Source organism: Pagrus pagrus (assembly GCF_965226575.1).
Source record: "Pagrus pagrus genome assembly, chromosome: 20".
Taxonomy (NCBI): Eukaryota; Metazoa; Chordata; class Actinopteri; order Spariformes; family Sparidae; genus Pagrus; species Pagrus pagrus.
The window spans coordinates 20744075-20757094 of record NC_140207.1 but is presented as its reverse complement, the minus strand read 5'-3'; the positions used below and the strand labels follow the sequence as shown (position 1 = coordinate 20757094).

General features: G+C 41.4%; 1 protein-coding gene across 2 annotated transcripts in view; it reads left to right on the top strand.

Moving 5' to 3' along the window:
- mpp7a (MAGUK p55 scaffold protein 7a) overlaps nucleotides 1-13020 on the top strand; it is a 147664-nt gene extending 134644 nt beyond the window's left edge. For both annotated transcript variants that reach the window (XM_084340178.1, XM_084340179.1), the window contains 3 exons: nucleotides 1697-1805; nucleotides 3804-3947; nucleotides 9924-13020. In XM_084340178.1, the coding sequence (XP_084196304.1) occupies nucleotides 1697-1805; nucleotides 3804-3947; nucleotides 9924-10103 (433 nt within the window). In that variant the 3' untranslated portion in view covers nucleotides 10104-13020. The remainder of the gene's footprint in view (nucleotides 1-1696; nucleotides 1806-3803; nucleotides 3948-9923) is intronic.

Below are 13020 nucleotides of genomic sequence, written 5' to 3'. Positions count from 1 at the left end.
CACCCTAATGAAAACAACAGAATCCCTCTCTATCTGTGCTCTGCTCCACTGGGAGACAGTGCAGCAGGGAAAGCAGCAGTCTGACTGGTTCGGCACTTGCTGCCACTGCTCAAACACATCCTCCCTGCTGTCGTCTGTGTTTCTCTGTAACTGAGTGTGAGCTGGTGTTGACAGGGCCAGGCCCTGTTTTGGTAACGGATCTCCAGACAGTGGCCCCGAGGTCTCTTGTCTCTGCCTCTGCCTTTCCTCAGGCACTCTCTCTGAATGCCACACCACGGCCCGCCTTGACATTTGTGGCCAACAAATTGAAATGCAAGTTGTAATAGTCATAAGAATGATTGATGCCTCTCTGCTGGTTTCACACAAGCCGGAAGCGGGGGTGGGGTATACTGTAGGGTGCACATGCAAAACATTTACTCACGCAAACACACACACACTCCCTATGACACAGAGGAAAGCCTGTGGTGGTGAGTGCATATAGAGTGTCAGAGCATGCAGAGAGGAGAAGGGAAAGGGGGGCTGTATATTTAGGCCATGTTGCGGTGGAGGTCGAGGCATGCAATGTTTTTCAGTGAGTCGGAGGGGTGAGTGACAGAGCTGTGATGTGGGATGGATGCGTGGGACACTCCACGCTGAAATTACAAGGCAGGAAAGTAGACAAGGAGTGAGATGATCTTGTTTGTGTTATGCCTCATTGCATGCAACAGAAACAATGCGCAGAAATAAAAGGGTGCGGAATTGAGGCCACAACAACGTGCGTTTAGCTTGAACAACTTTCCCAAGGGAAGCCTTGTTCTGTGTCAAAATGGCAACAATCCATTATCTCAATATAGCCGAACGTCTACTGGCATGCCTTTCCTCTAATCTATATACCTTCTCCTCTGACAATAAACAGCAGAGCTTGCTGCAAGGTATGAGTTTTTAAACACAGGCTACTGTAAGCTCTTAAATTAATTTTCCCATGATTGTTTGAAACTAAAGTCTCACTTTTTAATAAAAAATGCTCAGTAAAACTTTCTTACATGGGCAATTACCATAAAAATGTCTTTTTACATGGCATCAGTCACACTCAGGCAGTCATTTTGTCCAACACGCATCATGAGCAGACCGGGAGCATACCACGCAGTCCTAGTAGCTGCACTCACTTCGCTGCCTTTTTCCTTCTTGTTTCCAGCTAAAAATACACTCGTGGCTTTTTTTATTTCATGACAGCTGATCGGTGTGAAAGGGGGAGATTATCTGGCGGAAAAGTGTTTGTTTGCTTGTGTCCGTGCAGCTCAAAATCCTTGTGGATTAAAGAAGGGAAAGTGTTGGCATTCAGGGGCTTTGTGGTCTTTCTGGAACAAACAGGTGTTACTGATTGAAAGGGTAGCACAGGAGATTATATAAAAACATGCTGGGCCAAAACGTCTGGTTTTTAAATTGTGCAAGAAAATACTATCTTCAGATCTGTCAGCGGTTGAAAGAGTAATCCTCCTGCCTCTGTGGATTTGTAGGATTTATATATATCATTTTTTTCTCAGATGAATCTCAGGAGTGTGCTGACGCAGTGGACCAGATTAGGACAAGATTCTGATGTTACTCCAAAGGGACATTAGTGTTGCATTAGATACTAATCCCTGCATGAGACTCATCACAAAAAAGTGCTCAACAATCTATTTATCTCTTCTCAATCTCTTTCCATCTCACCTGTCAGGTTCATCGAGTATGGCGAGTACAAAGGGAATTACTACGGGACAAGTTTAGACTCGATACGCTCCGTCCTCTCCAAGAACAAAGTGTGCTTATTGGATGTTCAGCCTCATGTGAGTCCTCTCCATCCCATTCTAATCTTACCATACCTTTCTTCCCTGTATTTTTTATCCCTTTCCAGCGCTGCACCTACCTTTCTCAGAGGCAGATCTCTGTCTTCTCTGGTCTTCCCTGAGGCCTCGGCTGCTTACTGGATTACCAAAGCAGGGGCATTTTGGGGGAAAATTACTGCTAATTTCCTCAATTTGAAGATTTCCTCTTTGGCCTAATTCTTGGGTGGTGGCGATCAAATGGTTGGTTTGTCACAGTCCCCCGACAAACCCATGAACGCAATTCCAATTAATCCATGGCCTGTATCATCCATCCTCGTCCTCACCAGCTCCTCACACAGGCAAATACAACATTATATATTGTTGAAGGTTGAAGACGTTTCACCTATCATTCTAGAAGCTTTTTCAGATCTAAATAACTGGAGGAGGGTTGCAGGCTTTAAACCCTGCGTGGGAGTATCCTTACAGAGTCGTTAAGGACTCTTGGGAGTCCATTTGCCTATGATATAGCACTTAGAACAACGTTATATAGATAAACCTGGCATGTTCACAAACCCTAACCCTAAACCTGGCCTGAGAAGCAATCAGAGTCATTCGTCAGCGAGTGTGTGAGAAAGAGTCTGTGGAAGCTCATGTACATGTATGTATATTTAACTGTGTACTGTGCTTGTTTTTGTCGTGTTTTGCATTCCTCTTACCTTTCATTATGACTTCAACATGACTCATGGATCAGATCAGTGGCAAAGCATGTTATTGCTCCCATGCTGACTTAGTGAGAGCTCCAATCAATGCTGCACAGCGGTTCTTCTCCTGCCCCTCCTTTGGGTTTTTATCCATCTTCCTATCAGTTGTGGGTTTGGACCCACTGCCTATTAGCACAGTGAGAAGCCCCAATCGCGGTGCCAGAACCAGAGGGAAAGACTGAAGCCTGACGCCACCACTAACCAACTCTGAACTCTCTTCTACCTCTTGGGAACCAGATTGGTGGTACTGTTTCATGCATTTGCCACCAGAAAGCAGAAACAGGAAAGCCAGACAGATACTAACAGAAATATATCCTCCACTGTCTTCTAAATGAACCAAAGGCACTAGAAAACTAGAGGCTTGTTTTTTGTTTCATCCACCCATACGTTAAACCAATGGTTCCCAACTATTTTTGCTTGTGATCCCTGAAAAGGCAGCAACTAATTGTCATAATATGTGACCACTTAGCCAAATGCTTCTGTCCCAAATTTAGAGACCTAAAGATTATTTCATTTTATAGTCAATGAAAAAGCAAAAGTTGGAGCAAAATCTAATATATGTTAACAAAAAAGAAGACAAAGGTCCTCAAGACGTTAAGGATAAAGCATAAGGAAAAAGGTCCTTAAAATGGTTAGTCATGTAAATTTTAAACACCTACTTTTTCAATGCCGCTGAGCAAATTTAAAGGAGACCTTTTATGCTTCTTTGCTTTTTTCCTTTCCTCCTGTGTTTTATATTGGTTCATGTGCATGTAAAAGATCATAATTAAAAAGGTAAAAGTCTGCACCAACAGTAGCTCCTCTCTCACAGAAAACACTGCTCCTGAACTGCCTGAAATGCCTCGTTAGTAGTCCTGTCTTTGATTCCATTACTTCTTGCCATCACACTGTGTAAACATGTCACACATTTGCATAACTTATGCATACTGTAGCAGTTAGTTTGGCAATTAACAGTTTATTTAGCACAGCTGCTTGCTTAAGCAATGTTACTTTATTTCCATCCCATGGAAAATGCAAAAAGAGGAGATTGTCTAGGAACTACAAGGTGCCAGACCCTCTTGACCTGCCACATCTCACCCATCTGAAACACAAGAAACAGATGGGTGCAAGTACAACTGCTACTGCACTGGTCAGAAACTAGCAAAGACACTTGCATTGTACGTTTATTGTTTTCCTACCCTCTTGTTGCTCAAAGGTATTGTCTTACACTCTATCTATGCTTTCACATTCATTTTTGGTTTCCTTTTTCTCTGTTCAGACACTAAAGCACCTGCGGACAGCAGAATTTAAACCCTTTGTAGTGTTTGTGAAGCCTCCTACGATCGAGAGGTTGAGGGAGACCAGACAAAACGCCAAAATCATATCAGGCAAGGATGACAAGGGATCTGCCAAGCCATTCACGGTAAGAGAGAGTGGTGAGAGAGTTCATTTCTCACACTGAATTAGACATTGATTGACATATGTATGTATGTGTACAGTATATATTGAAACAGCTTCAAGTACCAGATGGGTCTGGTTTGCCTTGATTTCGACAATCACAGGAAGTCAATTTAATGTACTTTTCAGTGTGTAGCTAACACCTCAACTGATGCTCCCAAACTCAATGATATTTGTAAATGTTATTCAGATTAGATTAAGTTAAATGAAAGTTTAAAGACCTCTGTGAGGAAACTAGATCATTACAGCAGAGTGGAAACAGGATACAGCTAATAGGATAGACATTAAGTAACGATAAAAGGGGGATATCAAACATATAGCCAGAGAGCAAATTTACAGCAGATACAAACAGTTTCTAACATTAAAATCTAATTATTTATTTGAGTTTTATGGTCAAATCTCGACTGTATAAAATGTCATCTATATGTTGTCAGAAGATCAGTCGCAAGAAGGATGTAGCTGTTGAAACACAATGAACACACAGTCCAATGATGCAGTGGTGTTATAGAAACACATTGCAACAGATTACCAGCAGAAGAAATAACAGAATCTCTATCTGGACCCTGTGTGTACAGTATGTGTATGTGAGTGATGAGGTCATCCCTTACACACCTTCATCCCAGCCCAGTGGGGACCCACATGAAACCAATTAGCTGGTGTTCGGTACTGCTGTGAAGTTGCAGTGTGGGGGAGCTAGCGGGGGTGGGGGAGGAGGGGGGTTGTGGGTGGATGATGGTTTTCCCAGCCCCATCAGGGCCAGGCGCTCGCTCGCGTGTCTCTCTCGCCACAGGCAGTATTAAGGTCATGATCCCAGTCAGCAACACACCAGACACGGCCTGATGGGACACCAGGAGGTAAGAAATATGAGGAATTGGGAGGCTGAGAGAAAGAGACGGAGGCTGACTGACCGCAGAATATGCAGCATGAGGAGGAGTGAAGAAAGGGAACAGTGGAGGAGGCGATGGGGTGTGAACTGGGCTCTGCAGGTGTACATCCAACATGGTGGGGTTTAATTTATGTTTCATATAAGTCTTTATTGAAAACATACGCAAATGACATAGACAGACACCTCAAATTTTACGTGTACCATAATGTTTTACTGCTTTTAATATAGCTCAACTCCTGCTTACTTTCCACTGTCCTTCAACCCTTAGACTCAGGCTACTTAAAGTTTACAGATGTAGTTGGCATGAAGCGCCATTTTGCATGAATTAATTAATGACCTTTTTATTTTAAGGCTCCTAAAAATCAAGTGATTTTTTTCATTGCTATCAGGATGGTTAGCATCTCAAAGGCATAATAAAAACAGCACATGAGTTTCCTCAAACAAAACTCCTGATGAATGTTGTATCTTCAGTTGTGACCTCATGTTGCAAGAAAAAGTCCATCTATGAAAGTCACCACAACTTTTTTAACATTCCCGGCTTTCTTCGACTGCCTTTCTTGTCGTTCTATTAAATCAAACTGCCATTCACTGCATAACTAAACTTGGTTAACACCAGTCGGATGGGGCTGTCGGCTCCTGTTGTTTTAGGAAGCAGCGGTCCCTCGCAAGGAGCATGATGGGATAGCCTGTGATGTAAGATGCGCAAGCAGTCAGCAAGGCAAAGTTCAAATACATGCACCCTGATCTGGAAGAGGCTGAAAAACAGCTGATGGTAATCAATCATGCCTGAGATTGACCATGTCATATATTTATTGCAGCTTATTTTGTTAACACTCCAAACAAGATGCAGCTCCAGGGATGCATCGGGTGCTGATACTGATGTGATTCACTCAACAGATATCAGAATGACATCAATGATCCATGTACCAATCCCCCCTTACCCATGGCAACCCTAACAAGATGGGTAACATTGCAACCCCTTAAACTATTGAGTAAAATTGTACATGTATTTTTCTTATCGAGTGACTACAATTGAGCTAACTACACAGTTCGTTTCTATCCATTCTCAGTGAAACACATACCGTACAGTGTGCAGACAGGTCACATTTGAAAGTCAGCTCAGACTCAGAACATCCCCTAGATATTTTACTTCCCTGTCAAACCATTAAATCCTTGATACGGATACAAAGTCGGCCTGCATTAGTCACACAGTAAAAATATCAGTTTGCCTCCGTCTGCTTCCCAGCAGGAGTCCAGAGAACAATGAGCTTTAGTTGTCAGAAACAGGACGATTGCTCACAATGCATGCTATTGCTGTTATTACTCACTGTCCCTATATTAGCTTCTGCTATTCTCTCAAGTAATACAAATATACCTCTATAAAACTGTGAAGGAGGCATATTTCAGCCAGGTAACAAACGAGGTTGTGTGTAAATGTTCATGTGCACTGACAGTAAGCCACCTCAGATTGACTATTAAAAGGCTCTGAAAGAGAAGCTGTCATTGGTTGAGTCATCTCAGACAAACTCTGTCTCCCGCCAGCTGTATTTCTCCGTTAGAGAGACAGGTCTGCTTTAATGATAAAGGTTGGGGAACAGTCGGCTCATTGTTCCAGCAGAGCGCTCTGACTTTAGCCCCATTGTTTGAGCTGGAGACGATTCAGAATAGGTTTTCAAAAGAGGAACTGAAGCGTTAAGCAGAAACAAGCAAAAACAGGCTGATGTAATGCATAAAAATCAGGCTGTAATGTGGTTAGTGAAGAAAATGGCACATTAAACATAATTACCACAACATCTTTAAAGCTGATTTGTGAAGATTGGTTTGGTTTTCGAGGCTTATTTAGATAGAGAAGACAGGTTTGTTTTAACAGGATCCATAAAGCAGGTTTCCCGCTGACAACTGGGTGTGTGTGCTGGTTATAAAAGATGACACCTGAGGCGGACACATGCTGTTTTGTGCCACTAAGGTGATGAAAAACTTTATAGGTAGGATTTTCCTAAAACTGACACAATAAAATCGCCAATATAAAAACTACAACAAAGACAACAATAAAAATACAAGCCATTAAAACATCACTCCAATTAAACCTAACACGGAGATCCATCAGTCAGTAACCTCATTTTGTGCAATTAAAACAGCCATTTATCTGGGCTAAAACAAAGTGCTTGAACAGGCACAAGACCCGACATCATTTCATGTGAAAATTAAGCAATCTCATGGCAGTGGGGATGAACTAGTCAAGTAGTGGCATCAGCTCAAACTGCCCTCTGAGGAGAGGGATCAGACATTGATTTCTGGATGCCAAAAAATATCCACTCTCTTCTACTTGCCCAGCTTTCCATTTGCCTCTTTTACCTTCTTTGTTTTCACCTCTCTGCCCCTTTCATTTCATCCTACATCTATCTTATTATTTCTTTTTCTCTGTTTTTTTATTCTTTTTCCATCTCTTTACCCAGCCGTCCCTTTAGTGGCTTTCCACTGTGATTAATGTTCTTTTACCTTAAATGGCCTAACTAGAGACAGACGCAGAGACTCGCTGGTGGATGAGGAAACATCACACACTGAAAACAGTGCACAGTTCAGGTTCATTTATTTCCCAGGACAGATCAGAGGGGTTGTCTTCCTGGCATTGGACGCAGTGGTCATCTGTAAATCTCGGTCCAACAGTGGAAGTCCTGTGGGGGCTTGGGTCCAGATGACAGAGAATAGAGTCCCCCCTCTGGAACAGTTTCCCTTTGCAGGCCAACAAACGTTCTGCCTCACCCTGAGCTGTCTTTTCGTCTCGGCCCGTCCTCTTCCTGTCATCCTTCAAGGCACAGGCTGATAAAACCATCACGCTTTCCTCACAAAAGCCGATAGAGTGTGAGGTCAGTTTTTTTGTAAGGTGGATACATGCAAGACGGCCAGGCAAAAAAAAGCAGACATGTCTTTTGCAGAGTGTCACAGTGAGTGAGTGTTTATATTTAGCTGCACAGCTAATCCATTATGAAGCGGAAAACCACCAGAAACATTCTGAAGTAACTCCTGGCTGGAAGGAGCGTCTCTAAAAATTGAGCCGTTTAGGAGTTTTCAACTTTAACGAGGCCATGTTTATGTGCGTACACGTTGTACGCACACACTCTGCTTGAATCTGCCCGTTTGTGGGTGTGGGAGCCTGTGTGAGTGTGCTTGTGTGTGCGCGAGTGTGTATGTGTGTGTGTTTGAGTTTCTGTGCATGAATGTGCATCTGTGTGTATTTATAATTGTGTGTTTGGCAAAGGGGTTAACTATAAAACCATATCTGTCTAGAAATCTAAAGTTGACTGTAAAAACATAGGCTAAATCAGTGCAGCCACTTTGGACCTGCCGGTGCAGTGAGGCCAGGATCAGCCAGGGCCCACACAGCTGAAACGCTGAGGGACCACTGCGTAGAGATACCTGGGCTCTATGAGTCTATGAATACAGGAGCCCCAGATAGGCAGTGTTTACTCCCAGCCTTATAAAAATATGTTATTTGGCTATCCCTCACAGTTAGCACGTGGTTTTATTCTTTACACTGGACAGCTCATTTGCATAATGACTCAGAAAACACTTAGTCCCCCTGGACGACCCCTGTTTGAGCCTCCATGTTAGCATGCTGATTCCACAGGGCCATCAGTTTGCCTGATAAAGACATTTTCCCACAAAATAATGGGAGTGTTTTTAGTTAATTTGTAACTGTTGCATTCCTTTTATGTGAGCTTATTGATGGCATTTAGAAGACACTTTTTAGATTGTCTTCTCTAATCACTCAGTCATTGTTATTTATACAACTTATTAAAAAGTTATAAAATGTATATGTATGTGTACATTACACATAAAAGGTGTCATTTTACCTGAAACACCCGTCTCTGAAGTTCGTTCTCTTCTCGTTGAAGGGCAGAAATATCCAGGTTGTTTGGAATGCAGCCTTACATTACATTATTCCTGTTTTGGCTTAGCATGCTGCTTCAGTTCAGGGAGCATTTTAAGAGCGGCGCCGTCTGCGCCAAGCGTAACTTTATTCCATTTGTTTCAATAAATGGTTAAACCTTTGACGAGAATGTTCCTGACTGAACTGGAGTCTTTACATCTAAATGATAACCCACTGTATCTGCACTGCACACTTTACCTCCCGCTTGTGCCATCTCATCAGTAATTTAATTCATAATGCATCCATTGTTAAAAAATAATAGTTGATGAGTTGAACGGCTACATCTTAAGCCTTACTCCCTAATATCATCTTTCATCTTTGATCTTGTGGATGTCAAATCATTCCAATTTAAAATGCTGAAGTTCAAATGCTATCGTGACTCATTGTTGGTAAAGTTATGTTATTTTTTGACTCTATCTTAAGTCTAAAATCATCCGATTAATGTTTCCAGTCTGACTCAAATCAAACTGTGACTTGAATTCACATTCTTGACTCGGTTGATCATTGCCTCCAGAGCTCATGTCCATTGTAACTACTTCAGTGTCATTTCCAGACACTTCATCTGGTCGTGCAGAGGGTTCACACGGTCACAGCTCTCAGCTCTGACAGCGGAGCAGCGTTGCCGCAAGCTGTCATTTCCCCATCGCACATATAAAGTCCAGACCGGCAATAATGTATGTTTTACGCGTCTGTCTTTTGGAAATTATTGTTATGTTTTGTCCTCTTCCTATTTTGAGGATATTTTATTTTCTTTGTGAATTGGATAACCGTGTGTATTCGTTGCAGGAAATTATGAAAATTCCTTGAGGTCAGGTTGTTGTACGGAGAGTTTTTAGTGCGTGGTCAGTGCCCCGGTTCGTGTGTGTGTGTACCATGTCTCTGGGAGGTTATAACAGGCTCCGTACGGGCCACTTTGTGTTTATTTGCGTGTTCAAGGCCATGTAATTTGTGTTTACAGTATGTGAATTTATCTCCACTCTTGTTGACTGTGGCTAGTGTTCCTTCTAAGCAACAGATAGGCAGCCTAAAATTAACTGGTTGGTCTTTGGTTTTTGCAGAAATATCTGCTTTTTGTCTTTTTTAATCTGTGTCTTCTTCTCTCCTCTTTCTCACTTACACTGCAGGAGGAGGACTTTCAGGAAATGGTGAAGACTGGCCAGATGATGGAGACTCAATACGGCCATCTTTTCGAGAAGGTCATTGTCAACGATGACCTTTCGGCCGCCTTCAGCGAGCTGCGGTCAGTGCTGAAGAAAGTGGAGACGGAGACTCACTGGGTTCCAGTCAGTTGGACTCACTCATGAGATCAACAAACTGTATAAAAGGAAAAGGGATTTGACAGAAAATATGCAGGGTTTTTTTTTTGTTTTTTTCTATCTTTCTTAGCTGCTGTGGCTGGTATTGGGGGGTAACGGGAATAAAGCAAGACAGCACCAGACGGCTGTGCCACCATACCTGAACTGCACGGAGCTGAAGATAAGCTTTTGCTTGGGATTAGGCTGGATTTCATCCTTAGTGGTCGTCTGGACGTGGTTCTCCAGGTCCGCCCAGATCTGACAGGGGTGAGGCTAAGGACACCTGTCCAGAATAATGAGCCTTGGACATTGATCCAGGTCTCAGTCTGGGTCACACAACCATTTGGCCATGAGTTTGAGCTCTTTGGTCCAGACCAGAATGTGGAACGAGCCCGGACCATCACAGCACCAGCAGTCCTGCCAGCACATCATGCCAACTGTCTTGAGTGTATGTGTAACATTAGACCATTAGAAAACAAAGGGATTGACATATTTCGTCTTGGTGCACAACGTACATGCATATGTCTGTAAAAGAACCTTTCCGGGGAGGGGGGATATATTTGCCTTCTGTCTCACTATAGTTCTATGCTTCTATAATGCTTCCATGACTGTTACTCCAAACAAAACATTGTCAGGTACACTCTCAAGAAAAGTACAGTAAGTGTAATTTTATGTAAGAGAAATTTATATATTCTAATATCGTCTGGTTGGTTTTTTGCATACATTTTTATATACATATCTTGACTTTAAGCGCAACCTGATCTCAAGCCACGGTTTTCACACAGGAGGCGTCTCTTCTTTCAGTCGAGTGTTTTGATTTCATCACCCTGGTCTAGTTTTCCCTTTACGAAGCACATAGAGAGTCATTTTATTTAGGTGTTATATATTCCTTTTAGGAGCATTTTGAAAAAGCCACTCTTCATATGAAGGTGCCCAGCATAACAGCTTTGCCATTTAAAGTCCCAGAACTGGACACTTTTGGCTGTCTGCTAGAAGAAAATGTTCACAATTGTGTTTTATTAGGGTGGAGTCTTTATTTTTATTCACATAAAAACGGCTTCAGCAAGGCTGCTAATAGAGGGTCCACAGCACACTTCCAGGATTTCAAATCAGACAAATAGTAAGTAGCCGCTCCTGACTTTATGAGCATTAGAAGTTTATTGCTATGTTGAGTCTCCCATTCCCAGTCCATCTTACTCATTTTTCACTCAGTACTTTTAGTTTCTTTAGAGATACTTCACAGTAAGTTGTGGTACATTGGTTTTCTGGCTGTGTTATTATCATTAACAATGCACAAACAATAGCTTTGGTAGATCCTGGTGTCTTTGCTGCTAATGTAGCAAAAGCCTAAAAAATGTTTTACATTTTAAAGAATTAGTTTTTGGTGGTTTCTTGCTGAGTGTGAGATGAGAAGATGAACATCTCTTTCAGGTTTACATATTACGTATGGAGCCGAGATGCAATTAGCTTAGCCTACCATAAAGAATGGAAACAGGGAGTAGTTATCAGCCTGGCCCTGTCCAAATTTTAAAAAAGTACGTTCACTAGCACAAAAGTTGTGGTTTTATGAAGTTAATGTCAAACTTGTTGTTTATGAACCAGATATTTCTTTATTTGTAAGCTTACATATATTAAAAATATTTAAATTTTAAGTTTACTTTGAGAGAGCCAGAGTACTTTTCCCCTGCTTCCAGCCTTAATGCCTATAAGCTAATTACCTTCTGGCTCTAGCTTAATATTTAACCTACAGATGTTAGTGTGATAAAAAATCTTCTCATTTAAGTCTTAGCAAGGAAGCCAATAATATTTTGCACAATAGCAAACTATTCCCATTTTTGGTTTGTTTTTGTCTAACAGTTGGCCACCATACTGTACAAATCCTCTTCTGCATTTTGCATATACACTAGCTGTGTGTCGAGCTCAGGTTGCATTGCCCAATCTTTTTCATGTTCATTTATTTTCCCTTTTTTCTACGGAACACAAAACGCTGTTGTCTCTAGAGCATGAGTCAATTATATTGTTATCAAGATAAGCCCCTCCTGTGAGAATGAGCTATTTGAAAAAACTAACCGCCAGTTTCTGGAGATAACAAGATGTATATATTTTAAACTTTATTTATAGCTTTTACAAATAATACAAAATGGTGCAGGGAAACATTGACAATGGAAAAAAATTAATAAATGAGGTTCCCAATCTCGAGATAATGAGGTACATTAACCCATTATCACGAGAAAACAAGCGATGTCATCTCGGGAAACCATAATAATTAACTTGTGATCTGGAAATAACAGCCTTTTGAAAAATAACTACCTGCTGTATGGTGGTTGTCAGCTTTCATATTTTCCACCTACTATGGTATTTGACTTCTGTCCAGTTTTAAAAAAGGGTAATGTAAATGTGTATGTTGGTCAATAATGATAATACACATTTGAAAGGGATTTTTACACACCTCAGCGCTTTACTTTGCCTGTAGTTTTAAATTAATTTTTGTATCACATCAAGTTCCCTTTTCATATAAAAAACGGAAGATACCCTGTGCACAGCAGCACTTCACCTCGAGGTGCAGCCGGCACAGGGCAAACCACAGTAGGTCAATAAATCAAGTTTCCAGCACACCAGGATACAACTAACACTATTTTATTAACAGTTACATCACAACTTCTTGTTTTTAATGTGACCGTTAATAAAATAGTGTCAGTTGTATCCTGGTTTTCACTTTTTATCTACTGTATTCCTTTACTTCTCCCCCTCTTCATGTGTTACCCCACTGTCATTTATTTTATTGATCAGAATCAGATTTGTATAGTCTCCAGAAAATATTTTTAATTTCTTGCTGTAAATGAAATGCTGTTTATGAGGCAAGTTGTATGAATTTACTTTATTCTTGATAACTGCTACATTTTATATTAAAGAAAATCCAACTAAA